Source organism: Girardinichthys multiradiatus, chromosome 8, assembly GCF_021462225.1.
Source record: "Girardinichthys multiradiatus isolate DD_20200921_A chromosome 8, DD_fGirMul_XY1, whole genome shotgun sequence".
In the NCBI taxonomy this organism is placed as follows: domain Eukaryota; kingdom Metazoa; phylum Chordata; class Actinopteri; order Cyprinodontiformes; family Goodeidae; genus Girardinichthys; species Girardinichthys multiradiatus.
The window spans coordinates 20,709,217-20,735,827 of NC_061801.1; the positions used below are offsets into that span (position 1 = coordinate 20,709,217).

Sequence of the window (26,611 nt, forward strand, 5' to 3'; positions counted from 1 at the left end):
AAACCAAATAACCCATTCTTTAAAACTTGAGTGTATTCAGAGGGACTGATAGAATCTTTTAGCTTACTTTCTTTTTTGTTGATCTTTATGTGAACAGAAGGGAATTTGTTTTTTCTCTCTCTTCTTTAAACATTCCCTACTGTTCACAAGCCTTCAGCATGTGTTTCTGTTCTCAAAAGCTAGTTAGACAAAAAAAAAAAAAAAAAAGGATCCTGTGGGAGGGGTACAGAAGTCAATCTGCACCGCCCCGGCAGAAACAAAAACTTTGGAAAGTCCACACATCGTCACATTGCTGAATGCAGCCACATTCCTGCCTGTGGATTACAAAGCCTAACTATTATTCAAGACAGCCACCTATTTCAGAAAAGTAAGTTTTGATTTGTTTGCTTTCAATCTTTCTCTTTGCTGTTATTTTCCCTGAAAGCTTTGAGGGCAGATGCCAACAATTTTTCCTTGACTCTGCGCTAGTCCATTTTATTATGTATCGAAACAATTTATTGAGGTTGCATATCTGCAGATTATGCCTTGAGGTTGTCAAATATTTTACGTGTGAAAACAGAAACCTTTAGATAAAAAGCTGGGCAGCAATATTTGCTATGAAATTCGCTGTCAGTCCCAACTGCAACTCCAGAGGTTTACCATCAGGACTTGATTTAACCAACAAAAGAACCCTTAAATTGATCCCATATTAGCTGTTCAGTTCATCTCCCACAGACTTTTTTTTTTTTTTCAGTCCAGCAGTGTGATGTTTGGGGAAATAACAAGACTTTCTGTTTTCCTTGGAGCTGCATAAACAGTTTATGTAGACTCTTCCTTTCCTCTCTATATGAATTATATCTTATCTGATTTCGGCAGTGTGGTATTATTTAAAGACAACGATGCTGCAGACCTTCCTGAAACAGTCAGCCAGACGTTCAGTGACCAGCAGATAACCTCTGGGTTCAGACCCTGATTGTGCCTCAGGAAGACGGGCAGAAATGTTGCCTCACTGTCTTATGAGTAAATTCCTGTTGACCATGGTGTTTAAGTGACCAGTGACCTGTCTATTTTCATAGTTACATTGTTCAAATTTTGTTTTTGATTTTGATGAACAGATACTTTTTGCTTTTTTAGCAGCAGATATTTTTGTATTGTAACTTTAGCTAGACACAGTCCCGATACAATGGGACTGTGACAGTAGGAGACATCTGGCCATGATTCTTATCAGTTACCACATTTGACCATTGTTTTCCTCATTTTCTTTCTGCCGACCTCTCAACCTTCTAAGATTGCAATTATCTGCTCTTTTACTGCCACAGTCATTGTTGCTCATCCACCGGACAAGGACAATTGAACCACTGACCGAACATCTTCACACCGCTGAGACTGAGATCCCGCTTTTACAGAAAACTTTAAGCGATGGAGGGATATCTGATGAGGCTCACCTTGCTTCTGTGCATTGCTCTTGCAGCCTCATGTAAGTCTTACCAGCTCTTATTTCTTTCTTTCACCTTTTACATTTAAGGTCTTTCTTTCTAAGTCTTGCATTTATAAAGCTTGAAACATTAGACAAAAGGCCAGCAGATTTAGTCAATTCTGAACCTCAGAGTGATAGTTCTGTCAAACTAAAGTTCAAAGGCAGATATTAATCTTGTCTTGTTCCTTTCTTTGACGTCATTTTATTCTAAGTACATAAAAGGGTCTTCTGTAGTTCATGATTTTGCAGAGACAGACAATGCACAAAATAGTTCCTTCCACATGAAAGCCATCCAAATTTAATTCTTTACTGTCAGGCCACTTGGGGAAACTTGGTTAGTGTAGTTTTTCAGGTTTTGGTGCTCAGTAAACGTTTTTCTTAAAAACGTGTCCCAAGACACAAGAAAACATGTGGATACTGATTTTATTTAATCCCTCTCAGTTGCCCCTCATCCATCAGCCTACATGCTGTAGCTGACTGACCGTAACAGATCCCAACCAGTAATCCCTACAAGGTATTGAAGATAACAAATCCCTCCCTTACCCAGTGAGCTGAAATTAAGCTTCTAACTCTTTACTGGTGCTCGGAATAATGCTACAAAGTGTTTCCCCTTTTTTAGCAGCGAGACTGATATCCAACACTCACAACCATATGTATAATAAAATTGGGACTAATATATTGCAGTGTTTCAGATCTGCACACCAGATTTGAGAAATAACAGAATTAAAGGTGCGTTAGAGTTTTTAGTTGGACTTCAAATTCGTTGAGAGATACTAATATTGGCAGATGAAGTTAATGTAGAACATTGTACCAGGCATCAGGTTCTGAAAACCCAGAAGCTTTCTTTCCCAGATCACTCCTTACTCTTGAAACCACCATTTTCAAAAGGTCTATTGAATGAAGATTGAGGTTTACTTGACTTAACTGATCTAAATCCTAAAATGGATGATAAAATGGGAACATGTTCAGTCTTAATATGTCAAATGCTGGTACATACATACATGAAAGATTGAAGTTGTGACCTGACAAAATGTAAAACGTTCAAGAGAACTGAATACTTTTGCAAGGTGCTGCAGCTTTTCATGTAACGTCACTGTTATATTTAAATGTTTGTTAAATTTTAATTAAAAACATAAAGAAGCCCACTCTTTCTGTTTCTCAGTCTGAAAAACAGAAGGTTGCTCGTCTGTGAATCTGTGAATGTCATAAAAAAACACCCTGCCTTTGTTAAATGTAGTTTAACATTCACCACTTCTAAATTACTTAAGCGCAGACTTTTTTGTTTCCATATTCAAAGGTCTTTAAACATAACCAAAAGGAAAAGAAGAAATTTTCTTATTTCTTTTGAAGAAAGACAAAGTGGAAGATTTATTGCTAGAAAAGCTTGCATGCCGAATCTGGCTCCAGTACTGACCTGCTGCATTACAAATCACATTCTTTCCTCAGGTACTAAGCAGCCTCTCAGCATGGGTGCTGGTGGCAGGGATACAGTGTTGTATTTTGGCCAACTGGCAAACCTGTGGAGAGTTTGACCTTATGTAGTTTCACTGCAGGGGATCAGTCTCGCTTTCTGCCACTGCAGTTTGTAGGGGGCTGCTTTGTTCAGTCCTAATTGCCTGCATGACACATAGTTCTGAACTCAATATCAGCTTTTTTCTCCTCTTTTAAAAGAGACCCTGGGGGATCTTCTTTTTTTCTTATTTGTGAATCTGCCAGAGCAACTTTAGGTGAAGCCCCAATGGGAGCTGAAACATTGTTACAGCAGTATATTCTGATATTGTGCTCTGGATTTCTGAGGCATTAATCAAAACATTGGTGAGACATAGATGAGTTGCTGTATCTTGTTACTTGTGTGTTCATCATTTTTTGCATCAAATGAATCTGGCATTTTCTCAGACAGTCTCCTGGGCTTAAGACTACTTTTTCAGTTTCACAAACATGAGTGTGTCACAACATAGTCTTCATAATCTCTCACATTTATACTTTTCCAGACTAATCATGAATTTGAAAATTCATTCTAAGCACGCAATAACATGTTAAGGCTTTTTAAAATGAAGACCTGTTCAGCTATAAGTGACTAGAAACATATGTTGTGAAAAGCTGCTCAAAAGAAGAAGTAGACAGAAAAAAAAATATTAAAGTAAATCAAACGTAGCCTGCAGCCCACCACAAATCCCATAACACATGGGCAAAGCAGTGCTGTATTGTGTTTTCCTTCAACTCAGTCCTGCTTTAGCTTTATTTAATCTTTTTATATGTTTGACCATGCTGTCAACTGTGAAGCATGACTTTAACTGCAATTCTTAAATTCCCTCTTAACTTTACTCACTTCATCACTGCATTTAAAGATATAAACATGGATCCTGTATTGTGTAATCAATGTACAGTCATATTCAATAAATGATTTAAAAGTTCATTTATTTCAGTAACTCAATTCCCTCAGTGCAACACATAAAGATTAATTACACACAGGCAGACACTTCAACCCTTTATTTAAGTTAGATTTGATGATTTTCCACTTAAAGCTAATGAAAATACAACATTTAAAATTTGGATATCACATCAGATCAATATATATATATATATATATATATATATATATATATATATATATATATATATATATATATGGTATAATCTTGATGGATTTTTGTTTTAATACTAGATCTTAAACTGTAAGCTGACAATCAAAAGTTACAATTGGCTTTAAAATCCTGTTTTTATCACCCCTGAATAAGTATAAGTATAAGTAAACCCCAGCTCATGTTTTTTTTTACATCTAGAAAAGATAATTATTTTTTCATCCTAAACCTGGATAGTTCAAAGTGCCTTATGCTTGAATCAGTCAGGTTTCTCTCTTCTTGTTAGCATCTTATCCATAATATCTGAGCAGATTTTTGTAAGGCTTCTATAAAAAAGACAATATTAGGCAGGTTTTAGTTTATTTATGCTGCCTCCCTGTGGGGCAGATTTTTTTAAGTGTTGCTTTTTTACAAATCTTACAGTCTTTAGCACACAAGTTTGTTACTACACACCGTAAGTGTCCAATGTTGTGTTTGGCAGCTGTTTTGGTTTAAGTCTAAATGGTTTGGATGAAAATACTTATTAGTCACATTAAGTCTTTTTATATGTGATAGTTTTAGTCAATGAATAAATGTTTTATGTATTGTACATTATCATGTGTTTCAACACATCATTTTGACAAAATACTACAATGTTAGGAGAATAGAATGGCCTTAAACTGTCAAACAAGCAAAACAAAAATACATTTTGATAGCTAATTAACCACTTGAATTGCACCCCCCTGTACTTAAGCCCTCTGATCTTTCATTAATGAGCTGCATCACTTGAAAACTGACTGTAGCTCTTTGTTTTTTAGCCTCCATTTCTTAAATGATGCCCACAGTTAGGTTTATAATCGTTATGTGCGTCAGTTGAATGAACAGAAGTCAAGAGCAGCTGTACATTCTGTGTTTAAGTGATGTCAATTTACCCTTGAATAATGATTGAACAGCATTAAGTCTGTAGTTTTGGCTTGCATATATTTCCTACACAGGCTTGTGCCATCCATCCATCCATCCATCCATCCATCCATCCGTCCCTCCCTCCCTCCATCCCTCCCTCCCTCCCTCCCTCCCTCCGTCCGTCCGTCCGTCCCACCTGGTTTTTGGAAGTTACATATCTAAACTATGCCCCCTGTGAGAATGTGTACTAATAATTCTAAGTAAAGTTATGCAGAAAACCATAATTTTGAAAAGTATAATGTGTAGGAACCTTATTAACAGGTAAGTAATATGGAAAGCCTTCCTATAAATAGTGCTCCACCAAATGAGTAAGGAAAAAAAAAACACAAAAATGATAAAAGCCTATCCAGAAAAGCATGGCATCCTTTTTGTTGCATTCATGGGGTTAAAAATAATATAGTAAAGATAAGATAACCCTGGTAATATCCTAAAGGGCTGTTTCTTAAATCTGAGTAGGCTTCTCCAGATACAGAGGAACATGTAAATCGTTGTAATGTCACTGTAAGAACATAAAATCTAAATATTCTAGTAAATTTGTTTTTATTCCAGCAATACAAGGTATTGAGTATAATTCTGCATTATAGGCTTGTTGTTGCATGTATGCCAGCCGCGTGCCACCTCCTTAGCAGACAAATTTCTGATATGTTTTTCAGACCAAGCACATTAATCACTATCATAAAAGCTAGCTGTGGCAGTTGGACAGATTTACAATTATCTTTGCGTCTGACTGAAGTCTTTGTGATTATGCACTGTGTGTGCAGCATTTCCTGGCTGGGTAATAGTGTTGAACATACCCCCTGCTGCAGCAGCTTTCCCAGAGGAACTCAGGCTTCATGATGTTAACTGCCAGACCTCCTGCTGCACTTTTGCCAACCCCTGAGTCTCCCGCCATGGGCTGAGGGAAAAGTACAAAAGTAATTAGCCCATTGCTGGAGGAGGGTGGGTGGGTGGTTGGGGCGGGTGTGGGGTTTAGAGTCTGAAAAGGGATCTTAAAGAGAGACGCAGACTTAGACAGATGCACAAACAGAGATAAGAGAGTTCATAAAGGCTGATTCATGGAGACAGTGAGGGAGTGCGGGGTCAAATCTTTGTGACTGTCAAAGACCAGATAAGTGTTTCAGAAGAAAGATTTAGGAGAAGAAAAGGAAATAAAAAAAGAAAACTTGGAAACAGGACAAGACATGATAAAATAGTGTTTTATACAGCAGCCAAGTGAAATTGTAAGTCATAAAAAGTGAAAATCATAGAGTAATCAGACAGGAGAGAAAGAAATAGGAACTTTATGGGCGTCTAATGCTGGGCATGAAGAAGTTGAAAAGGAAGAAAAACAAAAAGAGATGACATAGGTTTCTCAAAAGTTGAACTGAAGTAGAAAAAAAAAATAAGTTGGAAATGCAAAGAACTTGATAAAAAAAAAAGAAAATGTTAAAAATGGCTTTGAGAGTCAAAACAGTCCACTTCCCCTGAGCCAGCTCAGCCTGCAGTCAGACTGGGTGGCAGGGAGACGCGACCACTTGTCGCTGCCTTAGACCGATTTCAATCTCCCACAATGTTATGCCCCTCCCAAATAACAATCCATTTCTGACTGCCTTTCTTTTCCACTGTTTGAATACAAAAAAGCTGTGTCGGGAAGCCTCACTTACACTCTGGCCTTTTTTTTCACATATGTTTTGTGTAGTAAACATTTTTAAAGATAGTTTCAACATGCACACTGGGATGGTATTGATTATATTTGTGTGGGCCAAAGTAGAAACAACAGTAAAAATTTTAGTGACACAAAATTTGTTTAACATCAACACTCCTTAATACTGAAGCACTAAAAGGTAATTATGTAGTTTACGAAAAGCTAACATATTGACCCTTAGTTGACTGAACTGTTTGATTTCACCTTGATGTAATTAATGTGTTGCTGTGCATGTCTTGCACCCTCGGGTGCAAAGGTTTTCATTATGCTGCTGCATGTGCATTGAATGGCTCATTAGGAGCAGTTGAGAATACCTCGTCTGCATGGCGACCACTTGTGCCCATGTCAACACGTCTGCTGTCTGTGAAGATAAGGCATGGCGTTATGTATTCTTATCTGAATGTCCATCTGACCTGTTCAAACCCAGTGGTAGACACAAACACTGGCAATGTGTAGCACATGTTTATTAGAACAGGCATTTAGATGAGTGTTATTGGTAGGTGAACTACTTCAAAACACAAAGTTTCAAATTGAGATGTTCTAAAATGCCAGGTCCAGATATTGCATCGACAAAGAGTCAACTTTCTATTTTCCTGCTTGATCAAAATTGAATTAGGTTTAGCACTTGGTAAAATGTTTGGATCAGTTTCTCAAAAAACCCATACACTTTACAAATTTGCTAATTTCCCATTAGAGACATTACAGACATTAGATGTGACTTTTTAAGCTTTGGAAAGAAAAAGCAAATGGATTACTTCCCTGCTCACAAATTCATTAGTGCTGTTGGGTTTCTGAAAGCCCAGATGATAATGGTGAAATTACAACAAAATCAAAATTCAGTTTAACATGTCAAGCGTTGCCTGGGACTCAGATTTTTAGTGTATGGCCTGCACATAAACCTAAATATTCTTTAGCACACAGTTATGCTGTTATATTTCTAATTTCTCAGGAGCAGTTTCTATATGTGCCTGATATAGCCTACATTTTTTACCTTTACACGGTGTCATACATCTATGATAGTTACCTCCTGTATGAGTACTCCTGGAAATAGCTCTTGGACTATAAATCAACTTAAATCCCAGAAGCATTTCATCTATCAGTTCTTAAAATGCAGACACAAAACTAAAAGACTTTCTAATATATCATGAAAATTTCTGTTGCCTCCCTGTCTGTTTTTTTCTATTCTAAACTTTAGTTTTTGTATCCCATTTAATTTTAGACCCAGTGTGCACGGTTTGGTTTCATTGGGGAGAGTTTATGTCTCTGCTAGGAATTCCTTTTTAATCACAGCAATCTACTGTAGAAACAGACTGGGAGAAAAATTGTGTGGTATGAAAACCCTGAGTAAACATACCACTCTTCTGAAATATTTACAGAAGATTTAAACATATAAATGTATAACATCATTTAGTTACTTTTATTTAAAAAAAACAATATAGAGGCTACTGCAGCTAAAACTAATAACGGTAAAATCAATTAGTAGTTCTAATTCTTAGGGTGACACAGTATATTACAAATTTATTGTTATCACAGGATCACTCTACACGATATAATTACTGTAAAGAACAGCTTGGACTGCAAAATATTATTTGTAATTGTATAAGTACAGTGTATTCAGGCTCTCTATGCAGTAATATATTTGGTCATTAGTTATTTCATTGCCAAAATAGCAGATTTAGCCAGATGCAACTTTTTTGAAAAACCCATGTTGAGAAGGGAATAGCATGGTTTTTCCAGTATCTGGATAGACTACTCACTATCTGTGGACTGGCCCAGAAGGACAGACAAACTTGCATTGCTGGTAACTGAATGAATTTACCAGGAGAGAAGGAAACTGACGTTTAACAGCTGGAGAGGAAATTAGTGAGATGAAAACCAGGTAGGTCTCACAATGCAACTAGATGAGGACCGAAAAATGAGATGATGATGGAAAAGGATATATGAACAGAAAAAGAAAACACTTGGATCTACACTGGACACAAAAGGATATACTAACCAAAAGCTAAAGACTATCACTAAAGTAAGCTAAACCAGTAGTAGTTAAATAATCATGCACAGAATAGAATGCCTTTTGCAGTTCTACTCTTTATAGAGTATAGCTGATGTTAGCAATTAGTTGGGCCATCTGCTTGGATAGCAAGCCTGCAGTCCACTGCTGAAAAGACACATCTCTTGTAGTGTGTTTTTCACAACAAGACATATTTTTTAACTGCCAACTGTCTATCTCGCAAGTGAGAGAAAAGTATAACAGCCATCTTACAGCCAGCTGATCAGGTAGGAATGGGAACACTACATTACTCCATTCTTCAAACAGCTGCAAACTCTGATCACTCTGATAATTTGTTTGGCGTTTAAAGGACTTCAAACCATAATAACTATATAATGGAAAATTTTAGTGGGTTTGAAACAGTCAGTTTATAAAACTTTGGTATAACTTGAAACTGATAACTGACCCATGCCTAGTCTAATGTTTATATTCCACTAAGTTGTGCATTTTTTACTTATGCATTTCTAAGATTTCTAGGATTAAATAGGCAAGACTTGGTACATTCTGTAAGGAGTTTATCACTTTGTACAGTTGTGAGTCCAAATCTGACAACCTCTGCAGTAAAAAACCCTGTGATATTTGGTGCCTTAGCAGCCTGGTACCGTATGTTGGAAAACACTATTTACAAGGTCTTATGTGGTTGGTAGAGGCCTATTAGTTCAGTGTAGTACACTGAGGAAACTGATCCCAATAGATAGTTGGCTCTAACCCAAGAGATTTAGGGTTGAGTTCTATATGAAACTAAAATTTAATACATTTTGTTTGAAGATAAAATTGTTTCTTTGATTTATGGTTTAAGTTAAGAGCCAAGCCATACAGGTCCTTCTCAAAATATTAGCATATTGTGATAAAGTTCATTATTTTCCATAATGTCATGATGAAAATTTAACATTCATATATTTTAGATTCATTGCACACTAACTGAAATATTTCAGGTCTTTCATTGTCTTAATACGGATGATTTTGGCATACAGATCATGAAAACCCAAAATTCCACGAAAACCCCACGAAATCTCACAAAATTAGCATATTTCATCCGACCAATAAAAGAAAAGTGTTTTTAATACAAAAAACGTCAACCTTCAAATAATCATGTACAGTTATGCACTCAATACTTGGTCGGGAATCCTTTTGCAGAAATGACTGCTTCAATGCGGCGTGGCATGGAGGCAATCAGCCTGTGGCACTACTGAGGTCTTATGGAGGCCCAGGATGCTTCGATAGCGGCCTTTAGCTCATCCAGAGTGTTGGGTCTTGAGTCTCTCAACGTTCTCTTCACAATATCCCACAGATTCTCTATGGGGTTCAGGTCAGGAGAGTTGGCAGGCCAATTGAGCACAGTGATACCATGGTCAGTAAACCATTTACCAGTAGTTTTGGCACTGTGAGCAGGTGCCAGGTCATGCTGAAAAATGAAATCTTCATCTCCATAAAGCTTTTCAGCAGATGGAAGCATGAAGTGCTCCAAAATCTCCTGATAGCTAGCTGCATTGACCCTGCCCTTGATAAAACACAGTGGACCAACACCAGCAGCTGACACGGCACCCCAGACCATCACTGACTGTGGGTACTTGACACTGGACTTCTGGCATTTTGGCATTTCCTTCTCCCCAGTCTTCCTCCAGACTCTGGCACCTTGATTTCCGAATGACATGCAGAATTTGCTTTCATCCAAAAAAAGTACTTTGGACCACTGAGCAACAGTCCAGTGCTGCTTCTCTGTAGCCCAGGTCAGGCGCTTCTGCCGCTGTTTCTGGTTCAAAAGTGGCTTGACCTGGGGAATGCGGCACCTGTAGCCCATTTCCTGCACACGCCTGTGCACGGTGGTTCTGGATGTTTCTACTCCAGACTCAGTCCACTGCTTCCGCAGGTCCCCCAAGGTCTGGAATCGGCCCTTCTCCACAATCTTCCTCAGGGTCCGGTCACCTCTTCTCGTTGTGCAGCGTTTTCTGCCACACTTTTTCCTTCCCACAGACTTCCCACTGAGGTGCCTTGATACAGCACTCTGGGAACAGCCTATTCGTTCAGAAATTTCTTTCTGTGTCTTACCCTCTTGCTTGAGGGTGTCAATAGCGGCCTTCTGGAACGCAGTCAGGTCGGCAGTCTTACCCATGATTGGGGTTTTGAGTGATGAACCAGGCTGGGAGTTTTAAAGGCCTCAGGAATCTTTTGCAGGTGTTTAGAGTTAACTCGTTGATTCAGATGATTAGGTTCATAGCTCGTTTAGAGACCCTTTTAATGATATGCTAATTTTGTGAGATAGGAATTTTGGGTTTTCATGAGCTGTATGCCAAAATCATCCGTATTAAGACAATAAAAGACCTAAAATATTTTAGTTAGTGTGCAATGAATCTAAAATATATGAATGTTAAATTTTCATCATTACATTATGGAAAATAATTAACTTTATCACAATATGCTAATATTTTGAGAAGGACCTGTATATCAAATCAACATAGCAATATCAATGTATGCAATTTGCAATTGCAAAGGACTTGGGTGAAATATTTGGGTGGTACAGTAAAGCCCAAACCTATTAATACCCCTGGAAGATTTAGATTTAGATTAAACTATTTTTACTCAACCAAGAAGTTTGTGTCTGATTGGAATTAAGGCCGGCATCTTTTAAAAGACAATAAAGCAATGCAAAGCAAGAATCAGTTCTGAAAAAGAAAGTATCTATGTTTTTATTTACATTTTATGTCGTGGTAAAATGTATTTATACACCTCTAAATATTCAAAAGCCTTTATTGGCACTATAGCAAACAGACAGCTTTTTGCATGTTTCCACTGGTATTTTGACAGTTTATCTTAGGTAATGAGCTTCACACCTTTGAGGCTGGAAGGACTCCGAGCCGGCACCCTAATCTTTATCTCACTTCACAGATTCTCCATCAGAGTCAAGTCAGGATTCTAGCTGTGACTCTCAAGAAAAAATATGCTGGTAAATTCAAACGATTAGTCATAAATCTAAATCTGTCAGCAGTATGAATATTGTTGTGCCTAACTATAACTATGTAGCAATCGCAGTGCTTTTACTTTCTACATGGCAATCAAACATATTTCCTGTTGGATGGACTTTCTATGAGCTTGAAGCCCACACTAAATATGGATTTTAGTGATGAAGGTATTAAAGTTTACATAGAGTCTGAGTGGTCATCCTAACAATGTAAAAAAAGAGAAGACTGAGAAATTAATTATTAAACTATAATAAGATGGACTTAAATTGTTTGTTCTCTCATTAGAAAAAAACACATTTGTTTGACAGATTCCCTTAAAAGTAAACTTGAACCACACTCAACATTAAATGCCCTTTTCCGCCCAATATTCAACTGAGGAACATGCTTTCAACCCTCCCTAAACATTAACGTTTCACAATTACACATTTTATATTCCATTTATAAACCCCCTGGGAAGTCAATGTAATAGGAGTGCCACTTCATGCAAGGACTGGGAGGGTAGTTCCTGTTAATTCATGTGCCACACTAGTCTATCTGTTTTTAAAGATCTGAAAAGTCTCTCTGTGAAGTCGATGAGTCTGCTTACAGTGTGTGTGTTTAGGAGTGATGTGATGAAAAAGTCCTCCCTGTATCTCCTTTATTGGCTTACATTTCTGTGATATGTCAGGAAGCAGAATTTAGTAACCAGCGAGAAAAGGCTTGACAGATTATTCTAATATCAGCTCATGCACTATTACTACATCATATCAAACAGTCAAACTCTGGATACTTAATAATCCTTTTACAGATGCTTGAGGGAATAAAGCAACAGTTTTGCTGGAACTCTCCCTCTTGTCCAGACACTTTCATTAGTTAAACAGTAAAAATGAAATCATGAACGTGAAGCTGTCTCATAAATCTTACTGTAAGATAATTCAGAAAGCTTTATGCTCATGAAGGCAAAGGAAGTTCTGTGTGCTACGCACTGGCGTGTGCTGTCACGTTCTTGAAGCCTTGATTATAAAATCTCCATCATATGGAAAAGCATTAATAATTGCTTTCAGAAATCAGTCATGGAAAACAAGGTAATATCTGTTGGCTCAACATGAAGCACATGTTGAGCGAAAGCTACATCAATCTTGAATGATTGGGAGCAGCCACTGTGCACTGAATCTCCTAATGCCTCAGTCTGCTTTGGCTGCACACAGTTAGCATGAAACTTTCTAAATTAGTCTTTTTCCAGCACTTAAATCTTAAGATGATTAATTGTGTTTTGATGGTGCTCTTTCACTATACAGTGGAAAAATTAGACTAAATAAGTTAATACAGAAGACACACTTTCCCCAGTAACTGATAGTGCCTAGAATATAATAGATCCCCTGAGATACTTTATGTGCATTACCATAGGAAGATATCTCTTTTCTGTATAATGCTGTTTCTTCCTATAAAATATCCAACCTGATAATATAATTCAGTAAAACTGAAATGGCTAAATACTATCAGCAGAAAAGATGTAAAGTGAGGCCAACAATGCCAGTTGCTGGAGTTCAACGATGAGTCGATGGACAAATGGCTCCCAGAGGTGTAAACAGTGGTAGTGTGAAGACAGCCTGTCTCCAGAACAGCTCTCACATCCTCAGTTCCTCTCCAGTAAACACTGGAAGCAGGATTTGGCCCAAAGATCCATCATAAGCCATTAAACTGACAAGACTAATAAGCATTTCTTCTTTTTTTCTGACAGAGCTTCAGGAATCAGAATATGATGGTGACATGGTCAGGAAGCATGTGTGTTGTATGAAGTTTGTAATGTGTAGCATGCAGGGGTTAGAGGCCAGGGGACAGTTTATGCCCCTGCAGAGCACTGATAAGAGCTTGTTTACCTTCCTGTGGATGGTCAGACCTCAATCTACAGCTGCGGAAACACTGGGACAATAGGTGTGTGTATATATGTGTGTGTGTCTGTGTGTGTGGAGTCAGGAGTAAAACTTGAGCCAGCCTTGAAGCTCCCTTTTTCCTCTTTGACTAACTCTGATAGGACTGTTGACCCTCCCTCCTCTTTCGCCGTCATGAGTCTGTCGCGCGACCCTGGACACAAACAGTTTACTGTATCCCCAGAGACCATGGGAGACAGTTGGTCTTGAAGTTATTTGCTTTCAGGGTTTCCCCCTCATTTCTTCTTCCTTCTCATTCTTCATAAAAAAAGCTGCCATGCTTTACTTGCTAAACTGTTGACAATTATTTTTCTTACTGTGATTCACAATGAATAATGAGCATGAAGAACAGTGCACAAAAATAAAATCTAGCACCCAAAACTGCAAGGAGAGATGCACTGATCAGACATTATTAGCCAAACTGTAATCTCGTATTTTTCTAAAGCTTAGAGCTGCAGACATTTTTCTTGAGAAGATAAATAACTGGATCCATAATATTTGTTCTTGCTTTCCTGCCATGAGGAGGTAATTGTCATGTTTGGTTTGTAATTGAACCTAAACGCAAACAGAACTAGAATAGATAAAAAGTATTTCATGACAACAAAAGGCAAACTTACAAAACAGCACGGGAGGAGCAGAACATAGACTACAGGGAACAACAGGCATGACAAGGAATGGAACATCAGATAGTACAACAGAAGAATCCAGCGGTGAGGAAAGAAAACCAGAGAGCTAATATAGAGAGAGAAGTATGGAGAAAGGCATTGAGTGCAAGTGATAATGTGGAACAGCTGAGACAGAGAGAGGGCAGATGTGGTGAAGAACAATAATTAACAAGAGTAGAGCAGAAAACAAGAAAACAACATTGAAACCTAAACACAGAGGAATTAACTAATAAGGCAACATCTAACAAATAATGAATGCTGAATATGTCAAGACGTAAATGAACAACAAGGAAATGGTGAAAACACAACACAAATGAAAACCATAACCTAACACCCAAGGATTATAAAAGTAATTAAATATTCATATGAGAAGCAGGTGATGTCACATGTGTGTGACAAACAAAATAATTAGAAGGAAAATGTTTTAAACGTCTATAGGCATCATTTAGTAGCAATTAGCAAAATAAGCCTGGTTACTAGTCCTAAATGTGAACAACAGTTTAAATTCCCAAGAGAGGGTAGGCCCTTACCGTTAGGCCTAATTCAAACCTTTCTGTCCACTCTGTCTGTTCCAAATCTGATGTAAGGAAAATTGTGTCATCATTACCTGCCTGCTTTGGTCCACTACGACTCTGCAGACTTTTGCATGCGGTCGTATTTTGGTGACTGCACTCACTGAATGCGCCGACAGACACAATAATCTTCCCACTCAGAGTGTGGTGCACAGCAGACATTAAAAATGATAGGTCATTTTATGAGCAGGAGATAAACACCAATGGCTTGTTTTAAAAAAATGTATATTGAGGAATGATTTTTCCAGTGTAGATAATATACAGTATTGTTCACAAGGACACAGAAACTGCATTGATAGTCTGCTGAGGAATCACATTTTTCTTTTTCAGATATTTTCTTGCATTTTAATCTATAGACCACTACATTATCACATCCCACGGGGCTGTTGTGAACACTGTGTATCATTATCTGCAATGTGGTTCTTCAGCTGTACTAAAAATAATACAAATAGGGGCGACTGCCTGCCAGGTCCAATGGGTTCATGTTCACAGCGACAGAAAGGTGTGTATAGGGCTTAACTCTGAGTTTTACAAAAGGCTGTCAACTATTTCAAATACACTATGTTATATAACAGAGGCTGATAGTTCAATTGAATAAAGCAGAACAACTTTGTTGTGTTCAGCTAAACCTCCAAGCTGGTTGCTGAAGTCAGCTTCAGATCAATTGGGTATTTTACCAATTCAATAAAAAGCCCCCAAAGTATGGAAGTAAAATAGTCTCATTAGAATCAGACATTTTTTAGACATTGAATTTATAACACTGAATTTTTATCCTGTGCAATTATGTATGTGAATTTTTTTTTGTACTTAAAATTTCCCAGCAAAAATTCACCTGCAAGAATTTGCCTGAAAAAATTCACCTGCAGAAATTCACCTGCAAAAATTCGCCTGCAAAAAAAAAAAGCAAGACTTGAAAGAAAATATATGCTATACCTACCGAAGAACTTCCCGGGTTTGCCGCCGCCATGTTGCCGCTTCTTCCGGTCACTTCAAAACAAGAGCATCTGCGGACAGGGTTGGGGAACTAGCTGTCATCAGGTCAGTCAAACATTTCATTTAGTTCCATTAGATGAAAAAAAATACCAAATCTCAAATGGGTGTTAATTACCTGGCGTTTTGTAATAATATATTTTTGGCAGAAAAATCTCATCACTGATCTTCATCAAGCCACTATCCAGCAAACTGTTAAGAGACTCGCCTTTGCCCAAGGCAATGGTGTGTCACATGATCAAATAAGCGTAATCTGATTGGCTAAAAGACGCTCGACTCGATCGAGTGCTGATTGCTTTGGCTTGAGTCACCAGAAGATCAACACATTTGCAGGCGAATTTTTGCAAGTGAATTTCGGCAGGTGATTTTTTTCAGGCGAATTCTTGCAGGAGAATTTTTGCTGGCAAATGTTAATTACAAAAAGAAAATTCACATATATAATTGCACAGGATAAAAATTCAGTGTTATAAATTCAATGTATAAAAAATGTCTGATTCTAATGAGACTATTTTACTTCCATAACAAAGTGGGTACAAATTGACTTTCTGTTGCAGACAGTTCCTTTACAAATCCGAAAAACAGGTATGGAATGACCAAAACTGTGAAAAGGCAAAGCTGCACAATGACAGGTAGCTGCCAAAGTCTAGTTCTCCAGTGTAGTAGCCTGAATAACTGACCAATATGTATTCACAGAAAATACTGATCGCTTTTAAATAACTTCCTAAACCCATCCTGCTTTTTTGACGTCATTCTTTAACAGCTCACTGACACTGAAAACAGCTAATTTCTTGCTGTGCTAACAACTTCCACACTGAAGAGTCATGATGGTAGCATGACCTGGTCACATCCAGGTATAGTGATAATCAATAATTAAATCATAAAGTTATCAACTCACTAAGTTTTTAACCAGTCAGTCACTAGTCATCACTTCACCTTTCCTGTGAAGTGATGAGTGTTAGGCAGCAGGATTATGCTTTGGTAGACCTCTAAGAAATGGGAGTTGTCCCGTGTTTTATTTGTTGATGACAAAGTTTTTTTTTTTTATAGCTATGACCTCTAAAAATGCTGCCATCATGCACAATTTTCAGAACAAAGCAAAAATATCAATAGTACAATACACAGTACCATAAAGAAATGGTGACTGACTAATAATGGTTTAAAGGGGGGCAGAAAAAGCAGAAGTGGAAGTAAATCTCTGCACATTTTAGAAGATTTGGAAATATATAGAAACTTGGAGTCTTGTATTTTTCTTTCTCTGTAACATTAAGTATTCAATTAAGTTTATCAACAATAACAAATTAAATGCAGTATTGCTTCAATATTCTGTTTTCAAACATATTTCTTGAAGTATTCATATTTAAAACATAAAATATTATTTTACACTCCTCTTGTTCTATCTGCGCTTTTACAAACATTACATGTGACAAAGGGGGCTTTTAAGGGGGGTGCTTTACCCTTGTGGTGAGGGATACAACCAACTCAATAGTATCTCCACACAAGTAGCAACACAGAACATTGCATTTATTTTGACAAGGTGCTAACAAAATAGATTTAAACCATACTGCTGCTATCAAATGGGAGATACATAAAAAATAAGACAACTAAGATTGAATATCCTTTCATTGTTGTTGTTTGCTGACAAATAGCAATCAGCGCAACGGCCCAGCTTGGTATTACAGGACATTAGAAAATCTGCTGTTCATAAGTTCCAAGAGCCTTTGTTTAAAAATCTTGGGGTAGCTTATGATCTTTAAGGGTTTTATTTTGGAACATTAATATTGTATTGAGTAAATTGATATGGCAGCAGTGTCAGGACTTTGAGCTCATCTGAGCATTTAACTGTACAATCTCTAGGCAAGAAAAAAATGGGGGATCACTCGTTTGCTCTTTTTGCTTCTAAGCTCCTCTTTATTGTTTTGTTGTGTCACTTAACCGGATGTGTCCAACCACACAACATCTTTTTGTTTTATATATTTGACTATATTTTAATATTTAAGTTTTATATATTGAAATGTTTATATATATCTTTTAAATTGTATTGATTTGTATTTTATTATCTACCACTGTAAACATGTAAAGCACTCTGAGCACCAGTTAGATTGTTGTAAAGTGCTATATAAATTAAACTTTGATTGATTGATTGATTGTGTCGCTGAAGCTATTGCTGTAAAACTGGACATTATTATCAATCATAATTAAAATTCCACAGGCAATGTGTCATTTGCTGCTAGCATTTGTGGCATAGACGGCCTGTGACAAGTATTTTGCATGGTCATGAAAGTATGTAGAGTAGCTTTTCTCAGATAGAGTTCTTGAGAGGCTTGTTTTTTATGTGTTTCTTCTATGCTGGTCAGAAATGTAAAACTTTTAATTTTGTGGGGTTTTCCATGATGTATATTAGCCAAACAACTTTCTTTTGTTTAATGATAAATCATTCTAATGGGAAGCATCAGCATAGCCACTGGCCTTGGTTCAGCTTTGATGCACTCTTTATAATTATTTAGAAACCTCCTCGACTGTACAACACAATTTCAAAGGTTGGCCTCCTGAATTTACTATTATTGCAGATAACAGTGGAAATACTACTTATACACAGTATTGGAGTATTAACTAATGGGATTTCTTAGGTCATTATAATCTATTAAATAAGTGATTTTTCATAAATAACACAGTGATAAAATATCATGCATATTACATGTGGCTGAGACATGACTGCACTTTTGAAAATCTTTTGAGCTCTACTTTGTGAGACTTGTATCCACAAATTTCCATCTCATTAATCAGAAAAAGTATGAAAAAATAAAACACAGCATTTTTAACCAAACATTACAAAGACTTACAGACGGAATGGAGCAGAACGTAGTTAATGACAAGTCGGAGTCCGGAGATGTCCTATGATGGCCAACGTTGCACTAATGGTACTGTGCACAATTGAGCAAAAACAAAAAACAGATGTTTGTCATTTTGTAAAGCAGTCTTCTGTGTCCTTTAGGAATGGATTGAAAGTTAGAAAAACATAAGCTGACACACTTGAACAGGTAAAATGACCAGATGGGATTTTTCGCCGTTTTATTAATGGTTCCTGGTGCTCCAAAAAATCATGCACTTTTTTTGATTCTTGAGTTTCTTCTTTTTAAACATGCTTTATATTTTTATAGAGTTTTATGAACTTACAGTTACTTTACTGTAAGTACTTTATTTTGTATCCAGTTGTTATTGTTCATATCTAATGAAAAGAGTCTCTTAGTCAAAACTACACTTTGAATCCAGTCTTATTTTATGAATTGAGTTCATTTTCAGTCCTTAATGTTTTCAATTCACATTTACCCATGATGCTTAACATCTAAATGGAAATCGCTGACATCCATAAACACATCTTCTCATGGAATGGGAAATGGTGGGGATTGATATAAGTAGATAAAGGGGACAGAGAATGGAATGGCTCTTATATACCTCATTTACCAGCAAACCGCTTAGCAAAGCCATTGGCATTTCCGGGGTCAAGGGAGCTAAATGAATGTTCTTCTTATCCTATGGTGACTCGTAAAAAGGGAAAAGTGACACACACATTCACACATACACACACACATACCCAGTCGATGTGATTTATACCGAGACCTCGAGTGATAGTCATGGGCCGTTGACTCTGTCACAGCAGAACAAGAGAGAAATAACTTAATGGATGTGGATATTGAGTAACAGACATTAACGCAGAAGGCCAGAATAACAGGAAGTGAGCCTTGACCTCTGTGGCAAGAACAGGGAAGACAGAAGGCAAATGGGCACAGATGATCCTCCGTCTTGATTTACAAGAATAACTGCTGTTCATATTACTATGGTTTACACAGTCCCACAAATTTAAAGCTCTTCTTTTAAGTCAAATGATAAATTAATTAATTTGTTTAAAAAATGTCCATGGCAAATTTTCTTATATAACTTATTCTGGTCCCCTCCTTCTGTTTATTGCTTTCCCTCTCAATTTGTCTCAATCTATCTCCTGCTGATAGTGATGATATTTCCTTAACCAAGTGTTCTCATTGGTGTTTTCTAAATAAGGGGCATCCGGTTTGTGTTCCAATCGTTACGAGTTACCATTAACCCATTCCTCTGCTTTTCTCTACATCCTTTCTTCCTGATTGATGGTGCCTCTTTGGGAGAACAGTCCAAATACATCATAAAGCCAGTGAAGCAGTCTCTCATGCAACATTTCTTACTAAACTGTTTCTGTTATGGTGTGGCATTTCAACAACAGAAGTGGTTTTTTGTTTGGTTTTTTTTTGGTGACTGAGGCCTGCTAGCTACAGTCATATTTTGTGGATGTTCCTCTTATTTTGTCATACAATGCCCTGAAAAAGTAATAATACCCCTTAAACCTTTTCACAGTTTTCAGGTTATAATCACAAACCTCAGTGTATTTTATTGGGCTATTATATGATAAACCAACACAGAAAAGTTCTAAATTGACAACTTTACAAATAACCACAAACATTTCCGATTTTTATGACTGTGGCTATGTCAGACCATTCTTACAATCTCTGGTAAGCAATAGAAGCAGGGCGACACAGCACTGTGGAGTTCATTAAGTTGGATAAAACAATACCCTGGTCTTTTACACCAAACTCTTGCTGGAGAATATTTTGTCCCTGACAACCTTAGACAGGTTAGAGCACACTCAAATACTCACTCACAAATTTAACACAATAGAATACACACACACACACATCGACCAGGTCAAACAGCAGGCATTTATAACCAACCTCACCCATGACCGCACAGCCTCGGCCTGATTTATTCAGCCTCCAGAGACAAGGATCCCCAGGTTAAACAGCAGCCTCATAGCAGAGAGCAAAGAGAGCAGTCTTGATGGATAACTGCGGCTCAGAGTCCTGACGTGTCTGATAAACGTGGAGCGTCTGATATGTTTTTAAACAATGTAGTCCTACCCGCACATTTAACATCCATGCGCTGAAAGCAGGGAAAAGCTTTCAGGATGATTAATACAATTTTGGCCCTTCCCAGGCAGGGAATCTGTAACACAGTGAAGTGGATCTATATGTTGAATGATAGCTCTCTGGCTTTCATACACACAGGTTTCCTTTCAGTTGGTATATGACAGCACTATTGTAGATAGACTAAAAAAATCTTGACAAAAGAATACAATGAGTTCTATGTTGCTGACATTGGATGATCATGTACATTTGATTTCTTTCAGCATCAAGTCAGACATGCCAACCACAAGACCAAAAGGCGACCTATGTGAGAGAGATGCTGAGGGGCTGTTGGACCGATTTTGTCAGAGAAGACAAAGCAGAGGTCCACATCCTTAACCTGATATGGGTTGGGGTAAGAATTTCTGAGTTGTACAAAAATAATGTTATACATGAGCAAATCCAAACAAGTTAATCATTATCTCAGCATGAAGAAAACACCATGCCAGTATTTTGGTAGAAAGCAGATAATTGCCTCTATATTGAAACCTTGTGTCAGAATTCTGAAATAAATATTTAATATTTACTGGAATTTTTGTTCTGACATTTGGACATTCTCATCAAAAAACAATAATGTAAAAAATAAAATAATATAAATAAAAACAAGGGACTGAATTTAGTTTTAAAATTCAAAATATCGCACTGAAATACAAACAGTTTTTCTTTTTTGTGGTCAAAAGCAGGTGAAAATAAAACAAAATACCTTATTTTGATTGAAATTCAGAACAAAATTACTGACAAAGAAAACAAGAAATATAGGCGGTTTTTCTATGGCAATACAGCCACCTAATTCTGCAACCATCATAGACACAAAGGAAGACACTTTGGCGTGTATGTACATTTTTCACCACAAAACAAATATAGATGAACAAGATCTTATAAAATAAACAGATATCTAAAATTTTGTATAAGAGTGGACAAGAAAACCCTTTTTTGGGTCAAATTGTTATGTCTGTGCGCCCAGTCTAATGGGTAAGCAAATACTTTGCTTTTACAAGTTGAGCTGTGAAGGGTGTGGTGAGTATTTTAAAGGGTAAACTTTTTTTTTTTGCCAGTGGTTTAATATTTTCATTAATTAAACTTTGAAAAGAAAATTAAAGCAAGTTTAAATGTCTGGGATTGCTTTTGTCACCACAAAAAATCTGGATAAAAAAAAATAAAAAATTCATTACTCCTTTCAAATGAGATAAGGTGATTTCAAAAAACATTTTTTATGAATCAGCATGTATTATTTAAAGAGCCGCTGTGTGACATAGGCATGTAATTTCAGTCTCATTGATCATACTTTTTTAAGTTTCCTGTCTGGTCAAGTCAAGTGCATTGATGTTAATTAGATAGAAGCCAATCACAATATTTTCCATTACTATAAAAGGACAGGTAATTGTTACAAATACAAGAAAACTGTTTCAAGTTCACTTGCTAAATTTCATTTTACTCAGAGCGACATGATGTAGTCCGAAACCACTGAAGGTGGCATAGCATTACATTTGAACAAGGCCAAATAATTGTGAAAGCTGACAAAAATGTCAGGATAGATAGCTCAAAGTAGGAGTGTGGTCAACAGTGATTCAGACAGATTATAAGTTAAAAAAGGTCTGAAGGGACCAATATATAGTATTAATCTCAATTAATGGAAAATTAAGTTATACTAATACAGATATTAGTACTACATGTAAATTCATACTATACAACTAAAGACCACTTATTGGGGGGGGACTTGTGGCTAGTGCCAATTTACAGCAGTCAGTGGGCGAGAGGCAGGTACACCCTGGACAGGTTGCAGGGTTACAAAAAGACACACAGGACAAACAACCATGCAGACATAAAATAAATCTAGGGACAACAATAGACCCAATAGTCATGCTTTTGAGAGGAAACAGGAGTACCTGGAGAGAATCCATGCATGCATAGGGAGAACATGCAAACCCCATGCACAAAAAGCCCTAGCTGGGATACAAACCCAGGATCTTCTTGCTACAAGGTTCAGTGCCATCCACTTTGTCACTAAATGTAGACCCAAAAGAAATAGTTTGTGCATTAAATACAACATAAAAAGGACCCACTTACTTATTGTTCCAGCACGCAGACACGTATGCTGTAATACCCACTCCCTTTTCCCTTCATTCTCTAAGTAGACCTTTATGTAAGTGGTTTCTTAAAGCTCTTTCCTTTGCATTATTAAAATAATGGAAATCTACACAGTTTGAAAGTAACAGGAAGTTTGTATATATACTTGACAGCCTTAAATAAATAGACAAATTGTGCAAAAGCAACACATTTCACTTTTTATTTTGTACCCTCGGTTGTCACTCTTGGCTTGCGACTTTGATCTGATAAGTTCTGTATTGGAGAAATATTCATAATGTTGGAGTTGCAGGAATGTTAATTTGTTTGAATAATACAGAAATATCTTGATAACTAAGCACTAAATTTAACAGTACATTTTGTTGTGTTCAACAGGGGTATCCAAGACTTGTATTGTAGGTACATCTCAATAAATTAGAAAATCATTAAAATATAATTTCAGTGATTTATTTCAGTAATTTGATTAAAAAACTGAAACTCATATACTAACTAGACACATTACCCAAAGAGTGATATATTTCAAGCTTATATTAAGTGTGTTCTTCCTAACTTTGATGACTTTTTTTTTTATACAGACACAGTGTCTCTGTGTACAGCACTCAGTTTGTCCTCCTTTTGATTGAACTATTGCATCAATGCTGTGTGGCCTGGAGATGATAAGTCTGTGGCTCAGGGGTTAAGGAAATCTAGATTGCTTTGAAATAACGATCCACACATCAAATCTTTAAATACGTTATTGAGGGTAGAAACTGAATTTGAATTGTTCAGACTGAATCTGTATTTGTTATTTAAAATTAAATGCATTGGTTTGAAAATGAATTTCACTAAACTGCAACTGAATTTAATGCTTTGAAATTGAATTTATTTGCTTTGAAACTGAATTTGTATTGAAAATTCAGTTTGATTACCTTCACTTTCAGTTCAACAATTAAATTTCAATTTCAAAATTCCGTTTTTTGTGTCACACATCTGGGTCCTTGAAGCCACAGATTAATCAAACACAGATTTACTGATTCACAGAGGTCATTCACTATTGCTGTGTTCAAATTCAGGTCTGCATTCTTTGAAGGTCGCATTTGTGGGCTGATTACGTCATGGTGAGGCGACAAAGGCTATCCAACTTCGAACTTGTGCATCAGGCCCTGTCCCAGTACCCACACTACACCCTACGTCCCTCTATGAAGGGTTTACTTTGTGCACATATGGGTTGAAGTGCGATGTTTACAAGCGTGCAAAATTGGAGAATTGGGACAGTAGGCTTTACGTTATCGACTTGCACCTCTGCGCCGTAACTGCGACATCAAAAATGGGGGGACCTGTTGCAGTTTTGCTGCTAAGAAAATATTTTGAAGCTGCAACAAGCAATGGTTTGGAGGAGAAGAAAGTGCAGAAACCAAAGGAGGTTTATACACCAGACTCTCGATGCAGCGCCAGTGTTTCCTCGAAAGGTAATTTCAATGTTATGGGCTACTGACTCCCCAGAATCACCCTAAAGCCGGTGGCGTCTTACAATGTTAAGCCTGAAGAACCAGTAAAAAAATCTACATTGTCGGCTTAATGTCTAAAGTTTACGCAGTTCTTATTATTCTGATTTTGGCCCTGTCCCAATACTCGCACTTCCACCCTTGTGTCCCTGAATTGCACTTTCCCGTTGATGGGTTCGAGTGCGTAGTGTGTCCCAATTCTCCAGAGTGGTCCTTAGCCCCGCCCCCTTTGTGCCCTCAATCCACACTTTGGCAAAGCCGCATCTAAGCGGACTTTGCCGAAGTATATAACACACAATTCACTGCTGCAGATGACGTTCTGAGCAAAAACCAATCACAACCATCAACGTAACCAGCCATCAAATCAGAATAATAAGAACCGCGCAAACTTTAGACAGCAAGCCGACAAATTTGTTTTTTAATGGTTTTCCAGGCTCAACATTGTAAGATACCACTGGGCTCAGAGTGAGTCTGGGCAGTCAGTAGGCCATAACACTGAAGTTACCTTTCAAACAAACACTGGCGTGGCGAGAGTCTGGTGTATAAGCCTCCTTCGCTTCCTGCACTTTCTTCTCCTCAAAACAATTGCTTGTTGCAGTTTTAAATATATTTGTTTAGCAGCACGACTGTGAAAACAGTGCTTGTTCCCGCCCTTTTTGATGTTGCAGTTACGGTGCAGAGGTGCAAGTCGATGGCGTAACCCCTACTGTCCTAATTCTCAAATTTTGCAAGCGAAGCTAACTAATCAACTTTGTTCCTAAAGTTAATACGTTAGTGTTTAAGTTGTTAAAAGCTTTACAAATAAATTAAACAAATGGTATGTGTCATCCCCTCCTTGAACCACCACCTCAACGTGGTGGAGGGTTTGAGTGCTCAAATGATCCTAGAGGCTATGTTGTCTGGGGCCTAAATGCCCCTGGTAGGGTCTCCCATGGCAAACAGGCTCTAGGTGATGGGTCAGACAAAGAGTGGTTCAAGAATCCCTCATGAAGAACAAAATATGGAGGCACGTGACCTCGCCTGGTACGGCGGAGCCGGGGTCCCACCCTGGAGCCAGGCCTGGGGTCGGGACTCGTCGGAGAGCGCCTGGTGGCTGGGTTGCTCCTCGCGGGACCCGGCCGGGCCAAGCCCGAATGAGAGACGCGAGGCCATCCCCCAGTGCACCCACCACCTTCAGGGGGAACCGTGAGGGACCGGTGCAAAGAGGATTGGGTGGCGGACGAAGGTGGAGACCTCAGCGGCCCGATCCCCGGATGCTTAGGCTGGCTCTAGGGACGTGGAATGTCACCTCGCTGGGGGGGAAGGAGCCTGAGCTTGTGCGGGAGGTCGAGAGATATCGACTAGAAATAGTCGAGCTTGCCTCCACGCACAGCGTGGGCTCTGGTACCCATCTCCTTGAGAGGGGTTGGACTCTCTTCTACTCTGGAGTGGCCCACGGGGAGAGGCGGCGGGCTGGTGTGGGTTTGCTTGTTGCCCCCCAGCTCAGCCGTCTCGTGTTGGGGTTTACCCCAGTGGATGAGAGGGTCGTATCCCTGCGCCTTCGGGTTGGGGAGATGTCTCTGACTATCAATTCAGCCTACGGGCCGAGTGGCAGTGCAGAGTACCCAGCCTTCTTGGCGTCCCTGTCGGGGGTGCTGGATAGTGCCCCTCCCGGGGACTCCATTATTCTGCTGGGGGACTTCAACGCCTACGTGGGGAACGACAGTGACACCTGGAGAGGCGTGATCGGGAGGAATGGCCTCCCCGATCTGAATCCGCATGGTGTTTTGTTATTGGACTCCTGTGCTTTTCACGGATTGTCCATAACGAACACCATGTTCAAACATAAGGGTGTCCATCAGTGCACTTGGCACCAGGACACCCTAGGCAGGAGGTCGATGATCGACTTTGTTGTCGTATCATCAGACCTTTGGCCGCATGTTTTGGACACTCGGGTGAAGAGAGGGGCTGAGCTGTCCACTGATCACCACCTGGTGGTGAGTTGGATCCGCTGGAGGAGGAGAAAGCCGGACAGACTTGGCAGGCCCAAGCGCATAGTGAGGGTCTGCTGGGAACACCTGGCGGAGCCCTCGGCCAGGGATGTATTCAACTCCCACCTCCGGGAGAGCTTCGACCAGATCCCGGGGGATGTTGGAGACATAGAGTCCGAGTGGACCATGTTCTCCGCATCTATTGTCGATGCTGCTGCCCATAGCTGCGGCCGTAAGGTCTGCGGTGCCTGTCGCGGCGGCAATCCCAGAACCCGG

The 26,611-nt window shown here is 38.5% G+C and overlaps 1 protein-coding gene and 1 long non-coding RNA gene across 2 annotated transcripts in view; one reads left to right on the top strand and one right to left on the bottom strand.

Annotated features, from left to right (window-relative positions):
* Positions 1 to 228: 228 nt before the first annotated feature.
* eng (endoglin) overlaps positions 229 to 26,611 on the top strand; it is a 66,009-nt gene continuing 39,626 nt past the window's right edge. Inside the window, exons 1-3 of the mRNA XM_047372939.1 lie at positions 229 to 367; positions 1,299 to 1,456; positions 21,021 to 21,151. Coding sequence (XP_047228895.1) covers positions 1,399 to 1,456; positions 21,021 to 21,151 — 189 coding nt within the window. The 5' untranslated portion in view covers positions 229 to 367; positions 1,299 to 1,398. The remainder of the gene's footprint in view (positions 368 to 1,298; positions 1,457 to 21,020; positions 21,152 to 26,611) is intronic.
* Positions 4,571 to 16,036, bottom strand: LOC124872684. Its single transcript, XR_007039347.1, has 3 exons — positions 15,927 to 16,036; positions 15,756 to 15,822; positions 4,571 to 5,875 (listed from the first exon to the last, which is right to left on the bottom strand). It is a non-coding gene; the product is annotated as an uncharacterized LOC124872684 (long non-coding RNA).